The sequence below is a fragment of the Oncorhynchus tshawytscha genome, linkage group LG19, assembly GCF_018296145.1.
Source record: "Oncorhynchus tshawytscha isolate Ot180627B linkage group LG19, Otsh_v2.0, whole genome shotgun sequence".
Lineage (NCBI taxonomy): Eukaryota > Metazoa > Chordata > Actinopteri > Salmoniformes > Salmonidae > Oncorhynchus > Oncorhynchus tshawytscha.
The window spans coordinates 50,300,974-50,328,906 of record NC_056447.1 but is presented as its reverse complement, the minus strand read 5'-3'; the positions used below and the strand labels follow the sequence as shown (position 1 = coordinate 50,328,906).

Genomic DNA, 27,933 nt, shown 5'->3' with positions numbered 1-27,933 from the left:
GTAAACACTCTGCGCTAGATTCTACTACTTTAACATTCTCCATGAGGTGTTTCTTGTATATTATCCACTAGACTTCTGGGTGCCAGTCTGTTTAATCTCTTGCCAACTCCTTATGGAAGGGGACTGTGGACAAGGGAGAGGAAACAACTTATTTTGGGCTGTATGACTCCATACTCCTCAGACAAATTTAAATCCAAATGACAGCAAAAAAAAAAAAAAAAAAAAAAAAAAAAAAATGACACACTGCTTCCTTATCCAAACATTTCAGATTCATTTAACAAATTCAAACTTCGGTTTTGTTAAAATATTTCCACTGTATTTTCATGAATTAAATGCATCAAAACAACGTAAGAAAAATGTATCTCAGGGCAAAAGGGTGAGGATTGCACACAGAACAATCAATGTAAAATAAAAAGCACACTGTTAGAAGTGGGATCTCAACCTGAATCATAGACACAAGGACAGATGCCTACAGAGAACTTGGGTACAGATGAAGATGACCAACTACTCTTTCCATTTTTTTAGGATGGCAAATGAGATTTATGTGTAGTTAACAGAGACTGTAAGGCTTTAATATATGAAATATCAGCAAAATTAGATATCTTTACAATGAGCACAGCTACTGTAGAACTGATTTGGAGACAATTTATATGAAAAATAAAAAATACAAACTTTCATTAAAAAAAATATATACAGAAATTACAGAAAATTATTCAAGTTAAAAACCAATCATCTGGAAATGGATTTAACAAATTAGAATAAAAGTCCTAAAAACAAAATGCATGTGATTTTACATACTATCCCCTACGTATTTATTTGGACAGGGAAGCTAAAACCTTTACATTTGGCCCTATACTCCAGCATTTTGGATTTGAGATCAAATGTTTTATATGAGGCAACAGTAGAGAATGTCACTTTTTATTGGAGGGTATTTTCATAAATCTGTTTTCCTGTTTAGAAATATAAGCACTTTATGCATTTAGCCCCCCCATTTGAAGTTGTCATGACAAATACAGTATTTGGACAAATTAACTTATAGTGTGTTACATTTAGTCAAAAGTTTAGTATTTAGTCCCATTATTCCTAGCACACAATGACTACATCAAGTTTGTGACTCTACAAGCGAGTTGGATGCATTTGCAGTTTGTTTAGTTTGTGTTTCAGATTATGTTGTGTTCCAATAGAAATTAAATTAAAGGTAAACAATGTTGTGTAATTTTGGAGTCTCTTTAATTGTAAATAATAATAGAATGTTTTCTTAACACAACTACATGAATGTGGATGCTACCATGGTTACAGATAGTCCTGAATGAATCCTGAATAATGATGAGCGAGAAAGTTACAGGCATAAATATCATAACACCTGTTTTTGTTAATGGTTAAGAGGTTAGTGTGTTTTGGGGGCATGATCTTTGTGAATATAACTTTCTCACTCATTATTATTCACGACTCAAGTCATGATTATCCGTAATCATGGTAGCATCCACATGAATGTAAAATATTCTATTCTTATTTAAAATAAAAGTGACTCCAAATTGACACAATACATTATTTACCATAGCTTTCTATTGGACACAACATAATCAGAAACACAGCCAAAACAAACTGTAAATGCATCCAACTCGCTTGTAGAGTCACAAGCTTTATGTAGTCATTGTGTGCTAGAAATATGGAAACAAATAGTCAAGTTTTGACTAAATGTAATACACTATAAGTGAATTTGTTGAAATTCAACTGGACGGACTAGATACGTAAAGTGCATTCATTTCTCAACGGTATAACAGATATGTATGAAAATACCCTCAAATAAAATAGGACATTCTGTCATCACCACATATAAAATATTTGATCTCAAATCCAAAATGCTGGAGCATAGAGTCACATTAAAAAAGTTTTAGCTTCACTTTCTCAATAAATCCGTAGGGGAGAATACATGACATATTTTAGGATACTGCAGCAGAAAACCGAGAGGGGGGATTTTAAACAGGATCTGAATCTGTCATTCAGTCTGATATTATTGACCTCCTTTTATGTGACAATACTAGCCTGGTTCCCAGATGTGTTTGTGTTGTCTTGCTGTCTCCAACTCAAGACAATAGCCATCAGAATTGGCAAGAGAGCACACACAGATCTGGGACCAGGCTATGACATTACTAAGGTAAACAACAACAAGATGAATGTGGACTTCTCTCTATACCCTGTTCTCTTTGACAACATTGAACTCAACAATTATCTGTTTGAAGCCATGATGATTGAAAAGCATGATCTCCATGACGACATTAGAGCACCTGAACATTCCTTCCTGAACGCTGGGTTCTCACATCAACAGGAGGCTGCGTCCTGATTATCTACCCAAGTGTGCAAGTGCACACTCTAAGAGATTGTTCAATCCATGAAAGGGACTGTGCAAGTGCACACTTGGGTAGATATCCATGATGTGGAGTGCTAGTGCCCACAGACAGAAGGGTAGAAAACCAGGACGCAGACTTAAAAGCTCCCCCCTCCCCAAAACACTTTACAGAAGGGAGGGGAAGGAAGCGTCGTAACCATGGAACCCACAGAACGGCGGTTGGACATGTGCTGGTTAAAGAGTCTGTATTTCTTTGTTTCCTACAGTCATACACGGGCACTATCATATCATTGGCTCATCATGTCATTAACTAAAGTCATCAGGAGGTGTGAATGTCTCATCTGTCATGTTTTTCCACTTTTCTTTCTGTCTTTGTTTACAGCAGTACCAGGAGTGTTCCAAGAGGATGGCTTGAAGAAGCAGTCAGTCCAGCGAATGAACAGTCCTAAGTCCTATATGTTTTGCATAGTTTCTCTCAATGCACTTTGTGTTTTCTCTTCTTGTGTTTTTTGTCCTTTTTCTTGCCGGCACACTTCACACAGAACCACTGTTGGTCCTCGGGAGGGGCCGAGACCATCCCGACACAAGGCCTGGGGGGAGAAAGATGGAATCAGTGAGTGATAAAAAGGAGGGAAGACAGAACGATCAAAAAGAGATACATAGTAAGAGTAGATCAGCTTCCCACAGCGTAGCATAAGTTGTATTCTTTAGGTTACAACCAGTCAATGTTCCAACTAGTCAACAGCATCAACCAGTCAATGCTCCTCACTATGGTTCTACAGTAATAACTAGTCAATGTTCCTCACTATGGTTTTACAGTAATAACTAGTCAATGTTCCTCACTATGGTTCTACAGTAATAACTAGTCAATGTTCCTCACTATGGTTTTACAGTAATAACTAGTCAATGTTCCTCACTATGGTTTTACAGTAATAACTAGTCAATGTTCCTCACTATGGTTTTACAGTAATAACTAGTCAATGTTCCTCACTATGGTTTTACAGTAATAACTAGTCAATGTTCCTCACTATGGTTTTACAGTAATAACTAGTCAATGTTCCTCACTATGGTTCTACAGTAAATGAATTAATTAATCAATGGATGGATGAACAAACAAATTAACAAATGAATAAAATAAATGAATTAATGGCTGGATAAATGAATCCAAACCTCTCTCTTACCAGTGGTACCAGTCATCACAGTCATCACAGCCAATCATGGGACTGCCGTCGTCAGGCTTGTTACAGCCAGGACAGATCCAGACCTTATTTCCCCACTCATCACGGACCTACAGGGGAAACAACATTAGCAACAAGACACTCAGGAGTACAATAAGAATAGGCATTTATTATGTTTATTATGTATGCCTATGTACACTGAGTGTACAAAACATTAGGAACATCTGCTCTTTCCTAGGTGAATCCAGGTGAAAGTAATGATCCCTTATTGATGTCACTTGTTAAATCCACTTCAATCAGTGTAGATGAAGGGGAGGAGACAGTTTAAAGAATGATTTTTAAGCCTTGAGACATGGATTGTCTGTGTGTGCCATTCAGAGGGTGACGATTTAAGTGCCTTTGAACGGGGTATGGTAGTAAGTGCAAGGCAATTTGTGTCAAGAACTGCAACACTGCTCAACTATTTCCAGTGTGTATCAAGAATAGTCCATCACCCAAAGGACATCCAGCCAACTTGACACAACTGTGGGAAGCATTGGGAAGTCAGCATTGACGTGGAATGCTTTTGGACACCTTGTAGAGCCCTGACGAATGGAGGCTGCTCCGAGGGCTAAAGGGGGTTCAACTCGATATTACTGAGGTGTTCCTAATGTTTGGTATACGCAGCGTATATCCATTACCTGTTACTATCCGGAGCAAAGGAGAACATGCTCAAGACTATGTATACTGCAGTTGTGCTTCTTCAATAAAAACATATTTCAAAACACATAGGAGTAGAAAGACATATGTTTCCAGCCACATGTCCCTCACTAACTTTAAGCATCAGCTGTCAGAGCAGCTTACCGATCATTGCACCTGTACACAGCCCATCTGTAAATAGCCCACCCAACTACCTCATCCTAATAGTTTTTTATTATTATAATTTTTTTCTCTCCTTTGCACCCTGGTATCTCTACTTGCACATTCATCTTCTACACATCTATCACTCCAGTGTTTAATTGCTAAGTTTAAATTATTTCGCCACTATGACCTATTTATTGCCTTTTCCTCCCTAATCTTATTACATTTGCACTCACTGCATGTATATTTTTCTATTGCGTTATTTGTTTATTCCATGTGTAACTCTGTGTTGTTGTTTGTGTCGCGCTGTTTTGCTTTATCTTGGCCAGGTCGCAGTTGTAAATGAGAACTTGTTCTCAACTGGCCATCTGGTTAAATAAAATGTAAAAACGTTTTGTTTAAATGAGCTGTATATGAGTGATTAAGGGGGTCCCACAGGAAGACAGAATAGTCAGGAGAGATACATGAGTATATAGTGGCATGGCACTCACCACATATGTCTTGACAGTTTCAGTGACCACGCTGCGTACACATGTTTTGCCGGAGGATGCGGGGGAGAGCATGGCAGGGGGAGGGCTGGCAGGGGGAAGATGGGATGCAGGGGGTGCCAACGAGGGTATTGGAGGGAGGATTGGAGGAGGTGGCGGCAGCTGAAGGCGATTGCCGGGTCCAGATTTGGCGGCGGGGGTCTTAGGAGCTGGCATCTTAGGCGGTGGCGGCGGCTCGGAATTCAAGACCACCTTGCTGATAACTCTGGAGATAGGCAGAAAGAGAGAGAGAAAAAGAGGGAAGGCGAGAGAGAGAGAGAAGAAGAGAAAGAGACATCACAACAGAACCAATGAGAAACTTACTTCATGGGGGTCAAAATTATAGGCCCTGAACCACATAGGGCCAGCAACAGCACTTGTTTTGTACATCTATGTATAATTACTCCTGTGTCAGTGTGTGCTATACATGTTTGATGCAGCTGAATGCCTCAGCCAAATTAAGTTGAAGGTGCAATATGTAGAAATTGCTCAGCATTTCCTGGTTACTAAAAATCTAAAAGTTTGCTTAATTTCAATTTGTGACAAAAACAAGCAATGTATATATAGTGTAGATGATCATTGTACCATCTGAGCCACTGTGAAATCTATTTTCAATAACCAAAAATATTGTATTTTCAAATGTTTGAAGCTGGTGTACAAAATCAAAAGACACAAAAATGTAACTTTAAGAATGGGAAGCATAGAAATAGTGCCACATAAAACAGATTTACCTACATACACCAGTCAATAGTTTGGACACACCTACTCATTCCAGGGTTTTTCTTTAATTTTACCTTTTTTTTCACATTGTAGAATAATAGTGAAGACATCAAAGCTATGAAATAACATATGGAATCAAGTAATAACCAAAAGTGTTAAATCAAAATAAATTTGAGATTCTTCAAAAGTTTTCAACCTTTGCCTTGATGACAACTTTGCACACTCTTGGCATTCTCTCAACCAACTTCATTAGGTAGTCACCTGGAATACATTTCAATTACCACGTGTTCCTTCTTAAAAAGTTCATTTGTGGAATTTCTTTCCTTCTAAATGAGTTTGAGCTTATCAGTTGTGTTGTGACAAGGTAGGGGTGGTATACAGAAGACAACCCTATTTGGTAAAAGACCAAGTCCATATTATGGCAATAACAGCTCAAATAAGCAAAGAGAAACGACAGTCCCTCATTACTTTAAGACATGAAGGTCAGTCAATATGGAAAATGTCAAGAACTTTGAAAGTTTCTTCAAGTGCAGTCGCAAAAGCCATCAAGCGCTGTGATGAAACTGGCTCTCATGAGGACCGCCACAGGAAAGGAAGACCCAGAGTTACCTCTGCCGCAGAGGATACGTTCATTAGCTACCAGCCTCAGATTTCACCCCAAATAAATGCTTCACAGAGTTCAAGTAAAAGACACATTTCAACATCAACTGTTCAGAGGAGACTGCGTGAATCAGGCTTTCATGGTCGAATTGCTGCAAAGAAACCACTACTAAAGGACACCATTTAGAAGAGGAGACTTGCTTGAGCCAAGAAACACGAGCAATGGACATTAGACCGGTGGAAATTTGTGCTTTGGTCTGGAGTCCAAGTTAGAGATTTTTGGTTCCAACCGCTGTGTCTTTGTGAGACGCCGAGTAGGTGAACGCATGATCTCGAATGTGTGGTTGCCACGGTGAAGCATGGAGGAAGCTTTGCTGGTAACACTGTCTGTGATTTATTTAGAATTCAAGGCACACATAACCAGCATGGCTACCACATAATTCTGCAGCGATGACCTGGCATCCACAATCACCTGACTTTAACTCAATTGAGATGGTTTAGGATAAGTTGGACCGCAGAGTGAAGGAAAAGCAGCCAACAAGTCCATGCGCCGAATACAACAGGTGGAGACCTTACTGTGAAATACTTACTTACAAGCCCTTAACCAACAATGCAGTTCAAGAAACAGAGTTAAGAAAATATTTACTAAATTAACTAAAAGTATTTCTGTAACAAAACTTTTTTTTTTTAAGTAAAAAAGTAACAAGAAAATAACATAACAATAATGAGGCTATATACTGGGGGTACCGGTACCGAGTCAATGTGGAGGCTATATACTGGGGGTACCGGTACCGAGTCAATGTGCAGGTGTACAGGTTAGTCGAGGTAATTTCTAAAGTGACTATGCATAGATAATAAACAGAGAGTAGCAGCAGTGTAAAAACAAAGGGGGAGAAAAAGAGAAACTATTTACATTGATTTACAATGTAAATAGTCTAGGTGGCCATTTCATTAATTGTTCAGCAGTCTTATGGCTTGGGGGTAGAAGCTGTTAAGGACCCTTTTGGTTCCTAGACTTGGCGATCCGGTACCGCTTGCCGTGCGGTAGCAGAGAGAACAGTCTATGACTTGGATGACTGGAGCCTTAGACAATTTTTTGGGTCTTCCTCTGACGCCGCCTATTATATAGGTCCTGGATGTCAGGAAGCTTGGCCCCAGTGATGTACTGGGCCGTACACACTACCCTCTGTTGCGCCTTACGGTCAGATGCTGAGCAGTTGCCATACCAGGCGTTGATGCCTGTCAGGATGCTCTCGATGGTGCAGCTGTAGAACCTTTTAAGGATCTGAGGACCCATGTCAAATCTCTTCAGTCTCCTGAGGGGGAAAAGGTGTTGTCGTGCGGTCTTCACAACTGTCTTGGTGTGTTTGGACCATGATAGTTTGTTGGTGATGTGGACACCAAGGAGCTCTCAACCTGCTCCACTGCAGCCCCGTCGATATTAATGGGGGCCTGTTCGGCCCTCCTTTTCCTGTAGTCCACGATCAGCTCCTTTGTCTTGCTCACATTGAGGGAGAGGTTGTTGTCTTGGCACCACACTGCCAGGTCTCTGACCACTTCCCTATAGGCCGTCTCATCGTTGTCAGTCACTGTTGTGTCGTCAGCAAACTTAATGGTGTTGGAGTTGTGTTTGGCCACAGTCGTGGGTGAACAGGGAGTACACAAGGGGACTATGTATTAGAGGTCGACCGATTATGATTTTTCAACGCCGATACCGATTATTGGAGGACCAAAAAACCTGATACCGATTAATCGGCTGATTTTTAATAATGACAATTACAACAATACTGAATGAACACTTATTTTAACTTAATATAATACATCAATAAAATAAATGTAGCCTCAAGTAAATAATGAAACATGTTCAATTTGGTTTAAATAATGCAAAAACAAAGTGTTGGAGAAGAAAGTAAAAGTGCAATAAGCGCTATGTAAGAAAGCTAACGTTTAAGTTCCTTGCTCAGAACATGAGAACATATGAAAGTTGGTGGTTCCTTTTAACATGAGTCTTCAATATTCCCAGGTAAGAAGTTTTAGGTTGTAGTTATTATAGGACTTTTTCCCTCTATACCATTTGTATTTCATTAACCTTTGACTATTGGATGTTCTTATAGGCACTTTAGTATTGCCAGTGTAACAGTTTAGCTTCCGTCCCTCTCCTCGCTCCTCCCTGGGCTAGAACCAGGAACACAACGACAACAGCCACCCTCGAAGCAGCGTTACCCATGCAGAGCAAGGGAAACAACCACCCCAAGGCTCAGAGCGAGTGACGTTTGAAAGGCTATTAGCGAGCGTTAACTAGCCAGCCATTTCACTTCGGTTACACCAGCATCTTGGGAGTTGATAGGCTTGGAGTCATAAACAGCGCAATGCTTGCCGCACAACGAAGAGCTGCTGGCAAAACGCACGACAGTGCTGTTTGAATGAATGTTTACACGCCTGCTTCTGCCTACCACCGCTCAGTCAGATACTTAGATATTTGTATACTCAGTCAGATTATACACAACGCAGGACCCACTATATAATATCTAGTAATATCATCAACCATGTGTAGTTAACTAGTGATTATGATTGATTGTTTTTTATAAGATAAGTTTACTGCTAGCTAGCAACTTACCTTGGCTTGCTGCATTCGCGTAACAGGCAGTCTCCTTGTGGAGTGCAAAGAGTGCAACGGTCATTATTGCGTTGGACTAGTTAACTGTAAGGTTGCAAGATTGGATCCCCCGAGCTGACAAGGGGAAAATCTGTCGTTCTGCCCCTGAACGAGGCAGGTAACCCACCATTCCTAGGCCGTCATTGAAAATAAGAATGTGTTCTTAACTGACTTGCCTAGTTAAATAAAGATTAAATAAAGGTGTAAAAAAATATATATATTTTAAAAGAATTGGCAAAATCGGTCCAAAAATAGTCTAGGGTTTCTGGCATGATGGTGTTGATGTGAGCCATGACCAGCCTTTCAAAGCACTTCATGGCTACCGACGTGAATGGGGCAGCAGGTAGCCTAGTGGTTAGAGCGATGGACTAGTAACCGAAAGGTTGCAAAATCAAATCCCCGAGCTGACAAGGTAAAACAAAACCATTGTTCTGCCCCTGAACAAGGCAGTTAACCCACTGTTCCTAGGCCATCATTGAAAATAAGAATTTGTTCTTAACTGACTTGCCTAGTTAAATGAAGGTACAATTTAAAAAATGCTATGGGGCAGTAGTCAAAAAGAGTCTGCTACGAAAAGACTCTGCTACGGGGCAGTAATCATTTAGCAGGTTACCTTCGCCTTCTTGGGCACAGGGACTATGGTGGTCTGTTTGAAACATGTAGGTATTACAGACTCGGTCAAGGAGAGGTTGAAAATGTCAGTGTAGACACTTGCCAGTTGGTCCGCACATGCTTTGAGTACTGTCCATCCTGGTAATCCGCCTGGCCCCACGGTTTTGTGAATGTTGACCTGTTTAAAGGTCTTGGCTACGGAGAGAGTGATCACACAGTCGTTCGGAACAGCTGGTGCGCTCATCCATACTTCAGTGTTGCTTGTCTCGAAGCGAGCATAAAAGGCATTTAGCTCATCCGGTAGGCTCGCGTCACTGGGCAGCTCACGGCTGAGTTTCTCTTTGTAGTGCTCAGCATATGTGGGAACTCCTTCAAGACTGTTGGAAAAGCATTCCAGGTGAAGCTGGTTGAGAGAATGCCAAGAATGTGCAAAGCTGTCATCAAGGAAGAAGGGTGGCTACTTTGAAGAATCTAAAATATATTTTGATTTGTTTAACACATTTTTGGTTACATGATGATTCCATTTGTGTTATTTCATAGTTTTGATGTCTTCACTATTATTCTACAATGTAGAAAAAAGTGAAAATAAAGAAAAACCCTTGAATGACTAGGTGTGTCCAAACTTTTGACTGGTACTGTCCAATGCCGCTCTGACATATATGTATATATATTCTTAATCCATGTATTACTTATATTTAGGTGTATTTTGGAGTACATGTTGTGAAACTGTTAGATATTACTTGTTAGATATTACTGCACTGTCGGAGCTAGAAGCACAAGCATTTCGCTACACTCACAATAACATCTGCTAAACACGTGTATGACCAATAAATTTGAATTGATTTCTGTCTAAAAAATATATATATTAAACACCTGTTTTCACTTTGTAACTATGGGGTATTGTGTGTAGACTGATGAGGATTTGTTTTTATTTAATAGAATAAGGCTGTAACGTAACAAAAAGTGAAAAAAGTCAAGGGGTCTGAATACTTTCTGAATGGACTATTAAAGTTGTATTAATTTGAATTGAGAAACTTACATTTTGTCCTGTCCAGCCCCCACCCTCAGGGTCAGCCTGGGGATGACAGGAGACGGGACAGTCACTGGAGTCTCCACCCTCACCTGGAACAGTGGGGAAAAGAAGAAGGAGCAACGTTGTTATTGTGTGTGTGTGTGCATAAGATGCTTCACTAATGTTTTATAAAACGCTACACTACAAACCTTTTCTAGTCTGATCTTCTCTTTTTCCTTCTCTCGCTTCTCCTTATCTTTCTTCTTCTCCTCTTTATCTCTCTCCTTCTCCCTCTCCTTTTCCTTCTCCTTGTCTTTATCTTTCTTCTTCTTCTTCTTCTTCTCGTCTTTCTTCTTGTCCTTCTCCTTGCCCTTCACATCCTTGTCCTGGAGGATGGGGGGAAGAGGGGGCAGCATGGAGGGGATGCGGAGACACGTCGACGGGCTGAACAGGACAGGCATGTCACTCAAACTGAACGGGGTGAGGGAGGATATCTTCTGCCTGTCCTTGCCCTTCTCCCGCTTGTCTTTGTCCTTCTTGCTCTTCTCCTTGTCCTTCTTCTTGTCTTTGTGTTTGTCCTTCTCCTTCTTCTTGCCGCTGCCATCCCCTCCACCGCGGGACTTGATCTTGATCATGGAGCCCTCCGGACTGCCAAACCCTGACATCTGACCCTGGAAGTGTTCCCTGAGGTCGTCCTTGTTTCCAAGGTCTTTCCATGGTATCTTGGCCTCTTTGGAGAAAGAATCTTTACTCTTGTCCCTGTTCTTATCCTTGTTCTTCTCTTTCATCTTCCCCCTGTCCTTATCCCTCTCTTTATCTTTCGGTTTCTCTCCTTTCTCCTTCTTCTTCATCTTTGTCTTGAGCTCCTTCTTCAGTTTCTTCTTGATGTCAGCCGAGGAGACAAGTTTGTTCTTCTCCTGGAACATCTTGAGGAGGGGCTCCGGCGTCGGGGGTGAGGCGGACGCTGAGGAGAGGTACGATTCGTCCTGGGGCTGTCCTGCTGAGGGATCCCCCTGGTTTACCTTGCGTATGACCTCGTTGATGGAGTCGTCCATGGTCCAGCTCCCGGGGCCGCCACCTGCGTTGAGGTGTAGTGGCGTGGACAGGTCTTTAGCCATGGTGTTGGCTCCCAGTGAGAGCTTAGGCATTCCTCCTGGCTCCATGATAGTGAGCCTGCGGGGAGAGGAGAAGCCATCGTTCTCCGACTCGCAGCCCGACGAGAAGGCGAAGGGGTCGGGCTCCCGCTCGGCGCATGCCCTGGCGATCACAGTGTCGATGGAGTCGTCGATATCGGCGTTGTTGGTGCCAGGTTCGACGAGTTTACTAGAGACGAAACCTGCAAGCTCGTGGTCCTCTAGGCTCTGCACGTGGATATTCTCCTTCCCCATCCTCTCACTGAGGGCTGACAGGGGCAGCCTCTGTAGGCCAAGGACCTGAGCCTCAGACTTGCCCTGGGGGTGAGACCCAGACTTGGCTCCAGAGCCTATCTTGGGGCTCTTGGGACTTTTAGGGCTCTTGGTCCGGCAAGGTGACTTTTTCCTTTCCTTGGAAGATTTGGGAGAGCGGATGGGGCTGCCTGACATAGCCCCACCAGCGTTGACCCCCTTGGGGGACTTAGTCCGTGGCCTGCTGGGGGATGAGCCCTTGGGCCCTTTGCGGCCTTGACTGCCATGTGACTTATGATCTGAGTGTCTCCCAGGGGTCACCGGCTGGGGTCTGAACGACGTTGGAGGCCCAGGTGTCTCAGGGGACATAGACATTGAACCCAGGCTGTCGTGAGAGTGGGAGGCCATCATGCCTGGAGGAACACGCTGGGGGTTGAGGGAGGTGAGGGGCTCCCTGGGCTCCATGCTCCAGTCGGGGCTGAAGCCAGAGTGCATGCGAGGCCTCTTGGAGGTGGGCATCATACCCATGGCGGCGTCGGGGCTGTCCAGGTGTCTCTTCACAGGGTGGTTCTCATCGTTCACCGCCTCGTCATCATCCATATCCTCGTCGGTATCGTCCAGCGGGACCTGCATGGCCTCAGCAGAGGTGCCCATGTCAGCCAGGGCTTCCTCCTCTTCTGCAGTTGAGAAAGAGAGAGAGATATAATACTGAGTTAAATCAATCACTAAATCTTCTAGAGTCTGATTGGCATTGAATTAAAGGTCAAGGATAAAAACATTATCTGTTTGACAAAACCCCATAAACACACAAATACAGAAGCATACTCTCCCCATCACTCCCTATCTCACAACATTCTCCATGCACAACTGTTCTCCATAGAGGTAAGTTGTGTAACACAAACACAAACAATGCTACAGCCTTACCTTCCTGTAGTGAGACCAAGGGTGGCATATAATCTGGAATGTAGTCCTTCCTCTCCTCTGCGTCCCACCGGACCCCCACTCCAGGCTGAGGGAACTGCAGCACGTTGTTCTTGCTGAGGGGGAAGAGGGGCGTCTGCTGGGCGAACCCTACGGGCTCCAGGTTGTGGACATAGTCCTCCAGCTCAGATAGACTCACCCCCAGCAGCCTAAATGCCTGGCCTACGTCATCCAGCACTGGGTCTGTTCTCCCATCTAGGAACAGACAGGAGAATGCATGAGACATCAAAACGAAAGGCCTTCTTTTACATGCATCTTCCTAAGGGTCAAACCCAAGGGGTGAGACTGAATGGGGTGAGACTTTGTCAAACAGATCCTCCTCTTTCTTAAATCCTGGTTTGATTGAGCCAAAATGAAGATATCCTAAACCATTAGCTGTTATGTCTTCAGCAAATAGTTGCTTTTCTGTCATTTCATCCTGTACAATTATTGACAAACCTACTACATTTATAGGACAGTATTTTCTTAAAAGACATTCTAAAATGAGATACCACACTGTTTTCCTTCTCTGCCATGTTGAACACTCCCCTGTGTTGACATCTGAGCTAACCATGTCGGACACAGCATGACAGGTTTTTAGAGAAACACATGGCCAAAACATACACAATTAAGCTAACAGCTACATACATGCAATACTTAGAAAATGTATACTCGCAAACACAACAAAGTCTGGTCATTGATTAAATAATGTGGCTTACTAACATAGTTGGTTAGCAGCTTGGTTATGTTTACTGAAAATGTATATTATTAGAACTAACGTTAGGCCTCGGTTGGAGGGGGCGCTTAGTCACAGAGCCGGGAATAAACAACATGACTCAATACCTAACCAGATCACTTTCACTTCAAGTAGACATTTCAGAAATACAGTACTTACAGAGCTCCGAATATCGATGACAACCCCTGGCCAACTGCTGGATATATCTGTGCAGAACATCGGAAAGCAGGTCGCAGGCGGTGAGCTGCACCGCATCCCAGCCCAACGCTTGGCAGATCTGCGCCACCGACACACGCAGCAGCGAGCGGGCATAGCTCTCGCACATCACGCTGACTTTAGTAACGGTGGTGGCTTCGTCAATCCCTACTATAGAACATCTTCCTGGTCTTCATGATGCATGAAATACATGCAGGTCGCGAACAAAACGCTCGATGGGGGTTAATTTTGACATCTATTCGAGTAAATATGTTGGCGGTCTTGTCAGAGCCGCCATCTTGTTTCCACCGACAAACCCATCGATTTGACATGCGCAAAAACATGGGACAACCCACAGAAGAAAGGTACGTTCGCAGGGATCATTACCTACGCTGCGCAAGCCGGAAAACTTTTCAACTACCAAACAGCCATTCCATTTTCACTGACATAAATAACCGTAGGAATAAGGTAAAGGAGGACACTCAGCTATGGATGAAGAATACGATGTTATCGTTCTCGGTACCGGCTTAACGGTGAGAAAATGGACAAAGCAATTGTACGAACTTCCAATAGTCGAAGCATGCTCATGCATGACATGTCACAGTTAGGTGTGTAGGCTAATCTGTAGGCTAATGTCATGGCTAACTAGTGCTAAATTAGCTTGCTTTCTCTTTAGTTAGATATCCATTTTAAGTTATTTTCAGAAATGTGTCTGCTTTGTTTTTCAGTAGTGTTATCTGTGTGTGGTGATACTTTCCACAGTCTACAACAAGTGACAGCTCACGTACAATAACTAGTATTTCCTGTTATTTTCAACTAGAATAAAATCACAGAACAATGAGACAGATATTTCACAGGATGTATAAATGTGAAGCATCCGCTTGGCGTTTCCACTCACTACCAAATATGGCAGTGAGAGGAAGCCCACTGGCGGGCAGTGGGAGGAGATGGATTTTGGCCGACATTATGCAAATTCTTATCGACAAAAACATTTGATCTCAATACAGTTTTCTGTAGCCAAAACTAAAATATGCTATGAACATAGTGGACCAAGGTTTGTAGACTTTACCCTTTGTGAACGTTTTTATTTTATTTGACTTATTGTTGTTTAGAAGGAACGCAAAGGCGAAATGAGCTATTAAGTGTTCCCTAACGGAAATATGCAGATGATGGTAGAACGCGCCAATAGGATTTCGCTCACACGTCCCTGACTCTTCACCCCTCCTTGCTTGTTCTGCCCACTATGGCTCACGTGTTCACATTGGAAACGACAGGCTGTGGTCTATCTTGGTTTAGTTATATAAAAGTCTTTGGTAAAATGTAGCTAACGTTAGCTAGTTGGCTACACTAGCTAGCTACTAGTAGCCAGTTTAGCTACTTGTGGTGTTAGCTGTTATACTATTTACATTGTTCTTTAAACATCTCTCTAAAACATAAAATATCACTTTTATACATACATTTTTTTGTTTAACGAATTTTACCTATCTGACTTTTATCTATTTATTTCCTAAGGAATGCATTCTGTCTGGCATTATGTCAGTGAAGGGGAAGAAGGTGCTTCATATGGACAGGAACTCGTACTATGGAGCAGAGAGCGCTTCCATCACACCACTGGAAGACGTAAGCGAAGGCACACAAGATGACCATTTTCATGCTATCATGCCTGTCCTGTTTTCTTTTGGTCAAGCCTTAACTAGGCCAGCCCAGTAATTGGCTCAACTCAGATCAGTAGTGTGGAAAGGGTATTAACCTGGGCTGTATTCATTATTTGAATTCCGTTGCAAAACCTTTAATCCTTTGCAAAATGTTTTGCAATGGATACTGTTTACCATTTATTCTAGAACCCAATCGGAACCAAACGGGGAGGGACCTACCTGAATTTGTCCAATAGAAACTTGTTTTTCCGTTGCAAAACGTTTTCTGTTTGTAGTAAACCAAATGTTTTGTAACGGAATCCAACTAATGAATACACACCAGTGGTTCTAAAACAGCCCACATCATGTGGTGCTATCACACAAATATAGAGTTACATGTTCTATTATCTATGTTGTCACACAGATATAGAGTAAGTGACATGTTATGTTATCTATGCTGTCACATTTCATTATTATAGTTGAGGCACAGCTGAGTTTGAGATACTCAAAAACTGACACCACTGTTTTACTGTCAAAGAAATTAAGTCATCAAATCCAAGTTTATTTGTCACGTGCGCCGAATACAACAGGTGTAGACCTTACAGTGAAATGCTGAATACAACAGGTGTAGACCTCACAGTGAAATGCTGAATACAACATGTGTAGTAGACCTTACAGTGAAATGCTGAATACAACAGGTGTAGTAGACCTTACAGTGAAATGCTGAATACAACAGGTGTAGTAGACCTTACAGTGAAATGCTGAATACAACAGGTGTAGTAGACTTTACAGTGAAATGCTGAATACAACAGGTGTAGTAGACCTTACAGTGAAATGCTGAATACAACAGGTGTAGACCTCACAGTGAAATGCTGAATACAACATGTGTAGTAGACCTTAAAGTGAAATGCTGAATACAACATGTGTAGTAGACCTTACAGTGAAATGCTGAATACAACAGGTGTAGTAGACCTTACAGTGAAATGCTGAATACAACAGGTGTAGTAGACCTTACAGTGAAATGCTGAATACAACAGGTGTAGTAGACTTTACAGTGAAATGCTGAATACAACAGGTGTAGTAGACCTTACAGTGAAATGCTGAATACAACAGGTGTAGACCTCACAGTGAAATGCTGAATACAACATGTGTAGTAGACCTTACAGTGAAATGCCGAATACAACAGGTGTAGTAGACCTTACAGTGAAATGCTGAATACAACAGGTGTAGACCTCACAGTGAAATGCTGAATACAACATGTGTAGTAGACCTTACAGTGAAATGCCGAATACAACAGGTGTAGTAGACCTTACAGTGAAATGCCGAATACAACAGGTGTAGTAGACCTTACAGTGAAATGCTTACTTACAGGCTCTAACCAATAGTACAAAAAATGAATTAGGTGAACAATAGGTAGGTAAAGAAATAAAAACAACAAGTAATAAAAAAGTAATAACAAATAAAATGTTTAATCATTCCTGTTTATTTTTTTACTTGTCCCCCTCCAGTTGTACAAGCGCTTCAGCCTTCCAGGTAAACCTCCGGAGTCCATGGGAAGAGGTCGGGACTGGAGCGTGGACCTCATCCCAAAGTTCCTGATGGCCAATGGTAGGAAAGCAATATGGCATTCTAGATACAATACTGAGTGCAGGGTTGTGTTTATTCGCCATCACACGAGGGAGGGACTGGAACAGGAAGGGACGAACTGGCCCTGTCCAATAAGAAATGTTTTCCGTTGCATGCCCTAATGATCAGGTCTCTTTTCCTCTCTCGGCTGTACCCAGGTCAGCTGGTGAGGATGTTGCTGATCACTCAGGTGACCCGTTACCTGGACTTCAAGGTGATCGAGGGCAGCTTTGTCTACAAGAAGGGAGCCATCTACAAAGTGCCTGTCACTGAGACAGAGGCACTGGCCTCCAGTGAGTGTATATACACCAAGTGTACAAAACATTAAGAACACCTGCTCTTTCCATGACCGACTGACCAGGTGAAAGCTAAGATCACTTATTGATGTAACTTGTTAAATCCACTTCAATCTGTGTAGATGAAGGGGAGGAGACAGTTTAAAGAAGGATTTTTAAGCCTTGAGACATGGATTGTCTGTGTGTGCCATTCAGAGGGTGAATGGGCAAGACAAACGATTTAAGTGCCTTTGAACGGGAAATGGTAGTAGGTGCCAGGCACACCGGTTTGTGTCAAGAACTGTAATGCTACTGGATTTTTCACGCTCAACAGTTTCCCATGTGTATCAAGAATGGTTCACGACCCAAAGAACATCCAGCCAACTTGACACAACTGTGATCAACATGGGCCAGCATCCTTGTGGAATGCTTTCAACACCTTGTGGAGTCCATGTCCTGACAAATTGAGGCTGTTCTGAGAACAATAGGAAGGTGTTCTTAATGTTTTGTACACTCAGTGTATTTCAATGGCATTCTCAGATGCGTATTCCTATAATATTATGCCATTAAGCACAAAGATACTTACAGTACAGTGAGTGCATACATTTGTTGGTATGTATATGCTATCTTCTCGGTTGATTATTTGTGGATGACCTATGCTCCCCAAGGAGAAAAAGTTAAGTCTAGTTAGTCGTATTCTATTAACTTATGCTATAGCTATACCACTTAACCAAAGCTTTTATCCCAAGAAACGTACAGTATTTCTGAGCGCATCCATTTGTTTTGTATGTGTATGGGACCCCCACAGGAATGAAATCCACAATTGAACTCACAACCACACAGGACCACATTCTTAGTCTAATTTCAGACCACAGCAGCTTTTTCTATTTCTGTCTGACTGACTTTCCTGACACCTCAGGTTTGATGGGGATTTTTGAGAAGAGGCGGTTTAGGAACTTCTTGATCTTCGTTGCCAACTACGACACGAAAGATCCCAAAACCATGGAGGGTGTTGACCCCAACAAGTCGTCGATGCGTGCCCTGTACAAGAAGTTCAGCCTGGGCCAGGATGTGATGGACTTCACTGGTCACGCCCTCGCTCTCTACAGGACAGACGAGTAAGTGGCTTTGTCTGAAATAAGACAAATCTAGGCACCCACATTATTATAATAAAATGATATGTGTGGATGTTTCTTGTGTATCAGCGTTACTATACACGTGGATGTTTCTTGAGGTTTTATTTGGTGTTTTATTTACTATTATTTATTGTGAGAGCTCGGGGTGAGTACGATGTTTGCCCTCGACACTATTAGAAACTTGAATGATGGGAATTAATAGGATGGGCAACTGTCCACTGTGTTCAGGCAGGTACACATAATTAAAGGGGTGTCAAATCTAAAATATGTAACATCTATAAACATTTATAAGCATTTTTGATGTCTTATTCGTGAACATTTTAACAATGTAACTGTGTTACAATCTAGTATTTGTGTGATCTCTCAGCTACCTGGATCAGCCCTGCATCAACACTATCAATAGGATCAAACTGTACAGTGAGTCTCTGGCCAGATATGGCAAGAGTCCTTACCTCTACCCTCTCTACGGCCTGGGGGAGCTGCCACAAGGCTTTGCCAGGTAAGATGACTTTGTCCGTATTATGTAATTGATCCTGATTAATCAAGAATTCCTGCTTTTCTGACGCTATCGTTTTCAGTACATACTAGAGTTGAAGTTAACCTACTCCCAAACCAATATCCTACTGATTTCAGTTGTTCTGATCGTATAAATCATTCTAGTTCTGTGGTTCTGATCACATCCCTGATTTGACTGTTTTTAGCCTTTTGCTTAACTAACCCATCCCATGCTCCACCATTCACCAGTGTCTTTGACTTGACTTCTCTCCCTCTAGGTTGAGCGCTATCTATGGTGGCACCTACATGCTGAACAAGCCCATAGAGGAGATTGTTATGGAGAATGGAAAGGTGGTGGGGGTAAAGTCAGAGGGAGAGGTGAGTTTTTGTCACATTTTCATGTTATAATTAAGCAATAAGACCTGAGGGGGGTGTGATTATATGGCCAATATACCACGGCTAAGGGCTGATCTTATGTATGACGCAACTCGGAGTGTCTGGACACAGCCCTTAGCAGTGGTATGTTGGCAATATATCACAAACCCCCGAGGTGCCTTACTGCTATTATAAACTGGTTACCAACTTAGTTAGAGCAGTACAAATATCTTTGGGATTCATACCCGTGGTATCGGGTCTGATATATTTTTGGTCATGTAGTGTATGCGGACACCTGCTCGTTGGCATTAATATGGAGTTGGTCCCATCAAAAACAGCCCCAGACCATTATTCCTCCTCCACCAAAATGTACAGTTGGTACTATGCTTTCGGATAGGTAGCGTTCTCCTGGCATCCGCCAAACCCAGATTTGTCCAGTCGGAGTGCCAGATGGTGAAGCGTGATTCATCACTCCAGAGAACGTGTTTCCACTGCTCCAGAGTCCAATGGCGGTGCGCTTTACACCACTCCAGCCGATGCTTGGCATTGTGCATGGTGATCTTAGGCTTGTGTGCTGCTGCTCGGCCACGGAAACCCATTACATGAATCTCCCGACGAACAGTTCTTGTGCTGACATTGCTTACAGTTGCAGTTTGGAACTCTGTAGAGAGTGTTGCAACCGAGGACAGACGATTTTTAACGCACTACGCGCTTCAGCACTCAGCGGTCCCGTTCTGTGAGCCTGTGTGGCCTACCGCTTTGCGGCTGAGCCGTTGTTGCTCCTAGACGTTTCCACTTCACAATAACAGCACTTACAGTTGACTGGGGCAGCTCTAGCAGGGCAGAAATTTGACGAACTGACTTGTTGGAAAGGTGGCATCCTATGACGGTGGCGCGTTGAAAGTGACTGAGCTCTTCAGTAAGGCCATTCTACTGCCAATGTTTGTCTATGGAGGTTGCATGGCTGTGTGCTCAATTTTATTATACCTGTCAGCAACAAGTGTGGCTGAAATAGCCAAATCCATTCATTTGAAGGGGGTCCAGATACATTTGGCTGATAGCCGTGGTACAGTATATATACAATCAGCATTCAGGGCTTGAACCACCCAGTTTATAATGATTGTTTTCTATTAGTTCTTCACGGTGAATGTCTTTTGGCAGTGTTTACAACTGACAAAATTTGAATGGTTCCAGATGGCGGTTCGACATCTCTTACATGGTGCCGACAGAGATGGTTGCTTCGCGTTCTTAGGAAACTATGCAGTATTTTTTTTTTAATGTATTATTCTTAAGTCTTATTACATACAGCCGGGAAGAACTGTTGGATATAAGAGCAACGTCAACTTACCAACATTACCACCAGGAATACGGCTTTCCCGAAGCGGATCCTCTGTTTGGTCCACCACCCAGGACAATGGATCGGATCCCAGTAGACGACCCAAAACAACGGTGCCGCAGAGGGGGCAGACAGAGCGGTCTTCTGGTCAGGCTCCGTAGACGGGCACATCGCTCACTGCTCCCGAGTATAGTACTCGCCAATGTTCAGTCTCTTGACAACAAGGTAGACTAAATTCGAGCAAGGGTTGCCTTCCAGAGAGACATCCGAGATTGTAACATTCACTGTTTCACGGAAAGATTGCTCACGTTATCAGGATCGGTACAGCCACCCGGCTTCTTCACACATCGCGCCGACAGAAACAAACATCTCTCTGGTAAGAAGAAGGGTGGGGGTGTATGCCTTATGATTAACGAGTCGTGGTGTGATCATAGCAACATACAGGAACTCAAGTCTTTGTTCACCTGACCTAGAATTCCTTACAATCAAATGCCGACCGCATTATATACCAAGAGAATTGTATTCGATTTTATCACAGCCGTGTATACCCCCCTCCCCAAGCAGACACCTCAATGGCCCTGAACAAACTTTATTTGACTCTATGTAAACTGGAAACCATATCCTGAGGCTGCATTTATTGTAGCTGGGTATTTTAACAAGGCTCCCTAAATTTTATCAGCATATTGAACTCGCGACCCGGGCTGGCAAAAATCTGGATCATTGTTACTCTAACTTCTGCGACGCATACAAAGCCCTCCCTCCTTTCAGCAAATCTGACCATGACTCCATTTTGTTGCTCCCAGCCTATAGACAGAGACTAAAACAGGAAACGTCCTTGCTCAGGTCTGTTCAACGCTGGTCCGACCAATCTGATTCCACGCTTCAAGATTGCTTCGATCACATGGGATATGTTCCGGATAGCCTCAGACAACATTGATGTATATGCTGATTCAGTGAGCAAGTTTATTAGCAAGTGCATCGGTGATGTTGTATCCACGGTGACTATTAAAACCTTCCCCAACCAGAAACTGTGGATTGATGGCAGCATTTGTGCAAAACTGAAAGCATGAACCACTGCTTTTAATCATGGCAAAGCGACCGGAAACATGACCGAATACAAACAGTGCCGCTATTCCCTCCGCAAGGCAATCAAACAAGCTAAGCGTCAGTACAGAGACAAAGTAGAGTCGCAATTCAACGGCTCAGACACAAGAGGTATGTGGCAGGGTCTACAGTCAATCACAGATTACAAAAAGAAAACCAGCCCCGTCACGGACCAGGATGTCTTGCTCCCAGACAGACCAAACAACTGCTTTTCTCACTTTGAGGACAATACAGTGCCACTGACAGGCCCTCTACCAAAACCTGCGGGCTCTCCTCCACCGCAGCCAATGTGTGTAAAACATTTAAATGTGTTAACCCTCGCAAGGCTGCCGGCCCAGACGGCATCCCTAGCCGCTTCCTCAGAACATGCACAGACCAGCTGGCTGGTGTGTTTACGGACCCTATCATAGTTTGCTATCCTAGTCTGCTGTTCCCACATGCATCAAGAGGGCCACCATTGTTCCTGTTCCCAAGAAAGCTAAGGTAACTGAGCTAAACAACTATGGCCCCGTAGCACTCACTTCCAGCATCATGAAGTGCCCTACCTGACACCCTAGACCAAATCCAATTTGCTTACCGCACCAATAGGTCCACAGACGACGCAATCACACTGCACACTGCCCTAACCCATCTGGACAAGAAAAATGCCTATGTAAGAATGCTGTTCATCGACTACAGCTCAGCATTTAACGCCATAGTACCCTCCAAGCTCGTCATTAAGCTCGAGACCCTGGGTCTCGACCCCGCCCTGTGCAACTGGGTCCTGGACTTTCTGACGGGCCGCACCCAGGTGGTGAGGGTAGGAAACAACATCTCCACCCCGCTGATCCTCAACACTGGGGCCCCACAAGGGTGCGTTCTCAGCCCTCCTGTACTCCCTGTTCACCCATGACTGCGTGGCCATGCACAGCTCCAACTCAATCATCAAGTTTGCAGACGACACGACAGTCTTAGGCTTGATTACCAACAACGACGAGACAGCCTACAGGGAGGAGGTGAGGGCCCTCGGAGTGTGGTGTCAGGAAAATAACCTCACACTCAATGTCAACAAAACAAAGGAGATGATCGTGGACTTCAGGAAACAGCAGAGAGATCACCCCCCTATCCACATCAACGGGACCGTAGTAGTGGAGAAGGTGGAATTTTTTTTTTTGTTCCTCGGCGTACACATCACGGACAAACTGAAATGGTCCACCCACAACCTCAGGAGGCTGAAGAAATGTGTCTTGTCACTGAAAACACTCATAAACTTTTACAGTTGCACAATCGAGAACATCCTGTCGGGCTGTATCACCGCCTGGTACGGCAACTGCTCCGCCCACAACCGTAAGGCTCTCCAGAGGGTAGTGAGGTCTGCACAACGCATCGCCGAGGGCGAACTACTTGCCCTCCAGGACACCTAAACCACCTGATGTCATTGGAAGGCCAAAAAAATCATCAAGGACAACAACTGCCCGAGCCACTGTCTGTTCACCCCGCTATCATCCAGAAGGCGAGGTCAGTACAGGTGCATCAAAGCTGGGACCGAGAGAATGAAAAACAGCTTCTATGTCAAGGACCTCGGACTGTTAAACAGCCATTACTAACATGGAGTGGCTGCTGCCAACATACTGACTCAAATCTCTAGCCACTTTAATAATAAAAAAATTGATGTAATAAATGTATCACTAGTCACTTTAAACAATGCCACTTTATATAATATTGTCATACCCTACATTACTCATATGTATATACTGTACTCTATACCATCTACTGCATCTTACCTATGCCGTTCGGCCAGCGCTCGTCCATATATTTATATGTACATATTCTTATTCATTCCTTTACACTTGTGTGTGTAAAAGGTAGTTGTTGTGAAATTGTTAGATTACTTGTTAGATATTACTGCACGGTCGGGAACTAAAAGCACAAGCATTTGGCTACACTCGTATTAACATCTGCTAACCGTGAACCTATCCTAAACCCACCCTCACATGAATTATAAACTCTAAACGCTACCATCTCGCCTTTCCTCTCCAGATAGCCCGCTGTAAGCAGCTGATCTGTGACCCCAGCTACATCATGGACAGAGTCAGCAAAGTTGGCCAAGTGGTCCGTATCATCTGTGTCATGAGCCACCCCATCAAGAACACCGGCGACGTCAACTCCTGCCAGATCATCATCCCTCAGATCCAGGTCAACAGGAAACATGGTGAGACCCCTGGATACTAGGGTACCTAGCCTACATAAGGACTTCGTAACACATTTATAACCCATACATACCCACATTCATAAGCAGTACATGAGCATTTCATCAATTCTTGTGTGTGTGAAATTAAGTTGCCACTGTTGTGACTTTTTTTGAATGGCATCGTCTGTGTTCATTCGGCACCAAACGGAGGAAAACAGAAACGGGGATGGTCTACCTGGAAGAAACGCAGATGGGTTTTTTTGTGCTTTTTTTTTTCTGTTTTCAAAATGTTTTGCTACTTTTTTACACCCTACTGAACACAAGGCGGTGGAGCTTAGTTGAGGGTGTTTGTCACTGGTCTGGTCTCACTGGTCTCTTGTGTGTGTTTTTTTTTTGTCGCAGACATCTACGTGTGTATGATCTCCTCGGCCCACAATGTGGCAGCACAGGGCAAGTACATTGCCATCGCCAGCAGCGTAGTGGAGACTAACGACCCAGAGAAGGAACTCAAGCCAGCCCTAGATCTCCTGGAGCCCATTGAACAGAAGTAGGCTTTTGATTCTACGTTGCTGTACTGTACTCTACTATAAGATACACTGTTATACTACTGTACTGTTACACTAGTGTCTAGTTAGTAAAGGGTCTTCACTGACATTTTCAACCGATCCCTGACCCGGTCTGTAATATCAACTTGTTTTGAGTAGACCACCATAGTCCATGTGTCCAAGAACGCCAAGGTAACCTACCTAAATGACTACCGCCCTGTAACACTCATATATATATATTATATATATTAATTAATATAAAAAAAAAATATATATATATATATATATAAAAACATTGACAGTGTTACTGATAGTGGTGGAGCTTGGCTTGACACTTTGCTACAATGTAAAGTAGTGAGTGTACAGCTTGAAAAACAGTGTAAATTTGCTGTCCCCTCAAAATAACTCAACACACAGCCATTAATGTCTAAACTGCTGGCAACAAAAGTGAGTACACCCCTAAGTGAACATGTCCAAATTGGGCCCAATTAGCCATTTTCCCTCCCCGGTGTCATGTGACTCGTTAGGGTTACTAGGTCTCAGGCGTGAATGGAGAGTAGGTGTGTTAAATTTGGTGTCATCGCTCTCACACTCCCTCATACTGACTGGTCACTGGAAGTTCAACATGGCACCTCATGGCAAAGAACTCTCTGAGGATCTGAAAAAAATAATTGTTGCTCTAGATAAAGATGGCCTGGGCTATAAGAAGATTGCCAAGACCCTGAAACTGAGCTGCAGCACGGTGGCCAAGACCATACAGCGGTTTAACTGGACAGGTTCCACTCAGAACAGGCCTCGCCATGGTCGACCAAAGAAGTTGAGTGCATGTGCTCAACGTCATATCCAGAGGTTGTCTTTGGGAAATAGAAGTATGAGTGCTGCCAGCATTGCTGCAGAGGTTGGGGGTGGGGGGTCAGTGTGTCAGTGCTCCGACCATACGCCGTACACTGCATCAAATTGGTCTGCATGGCTGTCGTCCCAGAAGGAAGCCTCTTCTAAAGATGATGCACAAGAAAGCCCGCAAACAGTTTGCTGAAGACAAGCAGACTACGGACATGGATTACTGGAACCATGTCCTGTGGTCTGATGAGACCAAGACACGCTTGACACCATCTGAACCAAATAAGTTTGTGTGGCAGCAACCAGGTGAGGAGTACAAAGACAAGTGTGTCTTGCCTACAGTCAAGCATGGTGGTGGGAGTGTCATGGTCTGGGGCTGCATGAGTGCTGCCAGCACTGGGGAGCTATAGTTCATTGATGGAACCATGAATGCCAACGTGTACTGTGACATACTGAAGCAGAGCATGATCCCCTCCCTTCGGAGACTGGGCCGCAGGGCAGTATTCCAACATGATAATGACCCCAAACACACCTCCAAGATGACCACTGCCTTGCTAAAGAAGCTGAGGGTAAAGGTGATGGACTGGCCAAGCATGTCTCCAGTCCTAAACCCTATTGAGCATCTGTGGGGCATCCTCAAAAGTAGGTGGAGAAGTGCAAGGTCTCTAACATCCACCAGCTCCGTGATGTCGTCATGGAGGAGTGGAAGAGGACTCCAGTGGCAGCCTGTGAAGCTCTGGTGAACTCCGTGCCCAAGAGGGTTAAGGCAGTGCTGGAAAATGATGGTGGCCACACAAAATATTGACACTTTGGGCCCAATTTGGACATTTTCACTTAGGGGTGTACTCACTTTTGTTGCCAGAGGTTTAATCATGAATGGCTGTGTGTTGAGTTATTTTGAGGGGACACATGAAAAGATAACCTCAAATATACCTCAAATGTACTCACTTTTGTGATATACTGTATATATGCATAAAAATAAGGCCAGCTGATTCATGATTTGACTGGCTGAAAAACGCTGCCTGACTGTCTGTCTCGTCTGACTCCCAACACGTTCATTACTCTGGGACAGCTGGAGATCAAATTTGAATATTGAAACAATGTTGCAAATGTCGGAGAGACAGACCGCAATGTTTATACAAATCTCCGCTGTTGAAGACTGTTGGTCTAAAATAAATGTGAGATAATGTCTAGATGTTTTTTTATAGTGGAGATCAAGTTTCTAAATTGCCTGTCTGGGCTGATGAGACAGTGGATCGTGCAGTCAGATGGAACAGAGTAAATGGGCATTTTACTGTCATAGATTTAGCTGGTGGTAACTTGTGGAATAGACACCGGCTGGAATGCGGTTTAAACCAATCAACATTCAGGACCCACTCGTTTGGTAAAGGGAATTATAAACTGGGTGGTTCGAGCCCTGAATGCTGATTGGCTGACAGCCATGGTATATCAGACCATATACCACGGGTACGGCAAAACATTTTTACTACTCTAATTACATTGGTAACCAGTTTATAATAGCAATAAGGCACCTCAGGGTTTGTGGTGTATATGGCCAATATACCACGGCTAATGGCTGTGTCCAGGCACTCCACATTACGTCGTGACTAAGAACAGCCCTTAGCCGTGGCATATTGGCCATATACCACACCACCTCGGGCCTTATTGCTTAAATAATGCATGCTCTAGAATGCCCTTCTAGCCAATGAGAAACGAGTATTCAACAATGCCATGCTACGAACTGTTTTTTACTACTAGCACAGGGGCTCATCACTGGAACACAATGCTGTAAATACTGTTTTCACACTACTGAGATGTACTGCACTGACCTGGTAACATATCCTCCATTCGTTGATGTTTTCTGACCCTGTTCAAACCTTCTCTCCTCACAGGTTTGTGAGCATCAGTGATCAATATGCACCAACTGACATGGGAAAAGACAGCCAGGTGAGTGAACTAGTCCTAATCCTCATGTTGGCCTTCATTTTATTTATTAATAAATAAAAAAAATACATGGTCAAAATGTATTTTTCCCTTATATGCTTCTGGGATATCTATGCAGATATTTATTTCACGTACGTATGACGCAACAACCCACTTTGAGACCACCTGTGACGACATCAAGGACATCTACGAGCGTGCGATGGGCACGGAGTTTGACTTTGCAGAGATGGAGCGCACGAAGAACGACATCTTTGGAGACGCAGGTGATCAGTGATAGTATAACCAACATGTCCAGACAACTCCCAAATCTTAACAAACTGGTTTATAATCCAAATGTATGGTTGGAATCTGTATCTATGACCCTTTAAAACAATGGAAATACATTTTGTAGAAAAAAGAAGAATGAAATATGTTTTACTAATAAACGAACGATTTGTGATGGCTGCGTTTTGTAGGCTAATTTGCTTGACAGTTAGTTAAAGACATGCAATTATCACATTGTGTGACATTATGAAGGTTTCTTCACTTTCTGACAAATGTGAATGTCGACAAATAATTGGTTTTATTCGGGTTTATACATAGACAATATAAATGGTATTTTTTACACAAGGCACTATTCTGTTGTTAAAGTGAAATAAAGATGTATTTTACCTGGGATAGAGAAAAGAGCCATGGTCACTTT

General features: G+C 43.2%; 2 protein-coding genes across 3 annotated transcripts; one reads left to right on the top strand and one right to left on the bottom strand.

The window, feature by feature from the left end:
- Window positions 1-254: 254 nt before the first annotated feature.
- Window positions 255-14,088, bottom strand: LOC112218917 (transcription initiation factor TFIID subunit 3). 2 transcript variants are annotated; one of them, XM_024380161.2, is made up of 7 exons: window positions 13,736-14,086; window positions 12,805-13,056; window positions 10,705-12,557; window positions 10,523-10,605; window positions 4,860-5,121; window positions 3,532-3,638; window positions 255-2,940 (listed from the first exon to the last, which is right to left on the bottom strand). In XM_024380161.2, exons 1-7 carry the CDS (start codon window positions 13,899-13,901, stop codon window positions 2,826-2,828), a joined length of 2,838 nt encoding a protein of 945 aa, XP_024235929.1. In that variant the 5' UTR covers window positions 13,902-14,086; the 3' UTR covers window positions 255-2,825. The 2 variants fall into 2 exon arrangements, with proteins under 2 accessions (XP_024235929.1, XP_042157756.1); XM_042301822.1 differs by lacking the exons at window positions 255-2,940; window positions 3,532-3,638; window positions 4,860-5,121 and adding an exon at window positions 9,655-9,886 and having other exon boundaries at window positions 13,736-14,088.
- A 58-nt stretch (window positions 14,089-14,146) lies between these two features.
- On the top strand, window positions 14,147-27,906 carry LOC112218918 (rab GDP dissociation inhibitor beta). The gene is made up of 11 exons (XM_024380164.2): window positions 14,147-14,304; window positions 15,284-15,391; window positions 16,914-17,013; window positions 17,190-17,324; window positions 18,226-18,424; window positions 18,810-18,941; window positions 19,216-19,315; window positions 23,772-23,943; window positions 24,325-24,469; window positions 27,200-27,254; window positions 27,370-27,906. The coding sequence occupies exons 1-11, from the start codon at window positions 14,260-14,262 to the stop codon at window positions 27,523-27,525; spliced, it is 1,347 nt and encodes a 448-aa protein (XP_024235932.1). The 5' UTR covers window positions 14,147-14,259; the 3' UTR covers window positions 27,526-27,906.
- Window positions 27,907-27,933: the final 27 nt, after the last annotated feature.

Excerpts from the sequence above, each read along its gene's own strand:
- LOC112218917 (XM_024380161.2), bottom strand. The coding sequence starts at position 13,901 with ATGTGCGAGAGCTATGCCCGCTCGCTGCTGCGTGTGTCGGTGGCGCAG. Across the intron at positions 12,558-12,804 it reads CTTGGTCTCACTACAGGAAG|AAGAGGAGGAAGCCCTGGCT; the intron begins GTAAGGCTGTAG and ends TCTCAACTGCAG. Across the intron at positions 2,941-3,531 it reads TGTGATGACTGGTACCACTG|GCCTTGTGTCGGGATGGTCT; the intron begins GTAAGAGAGAGG and ends TTCTCCCCCCAG.
- LOC112218918 (XM_024380164.2), top strand. The coding sequence starts at position 14,260 with ATGGATGAAGAATACGATGTTATCGTTCTCGGTACCGGCTTAACG. Across the intron at positions 18,942-19,215 it reads CTGCCACAAGGCTTTGCCAG|GTTGAGCGCTATCTATGGTG; the intron begins GTAAGATGACTT and ends CTCTCCCTCTAG. Across the intron at positions 23,944-24,324 it reads CCAGGTCAACAGGAAACATG|ACATCTACGTGTGTATGATC; the intron begins GTGAGACCCCTG and ends TTTTTGTCGCAG.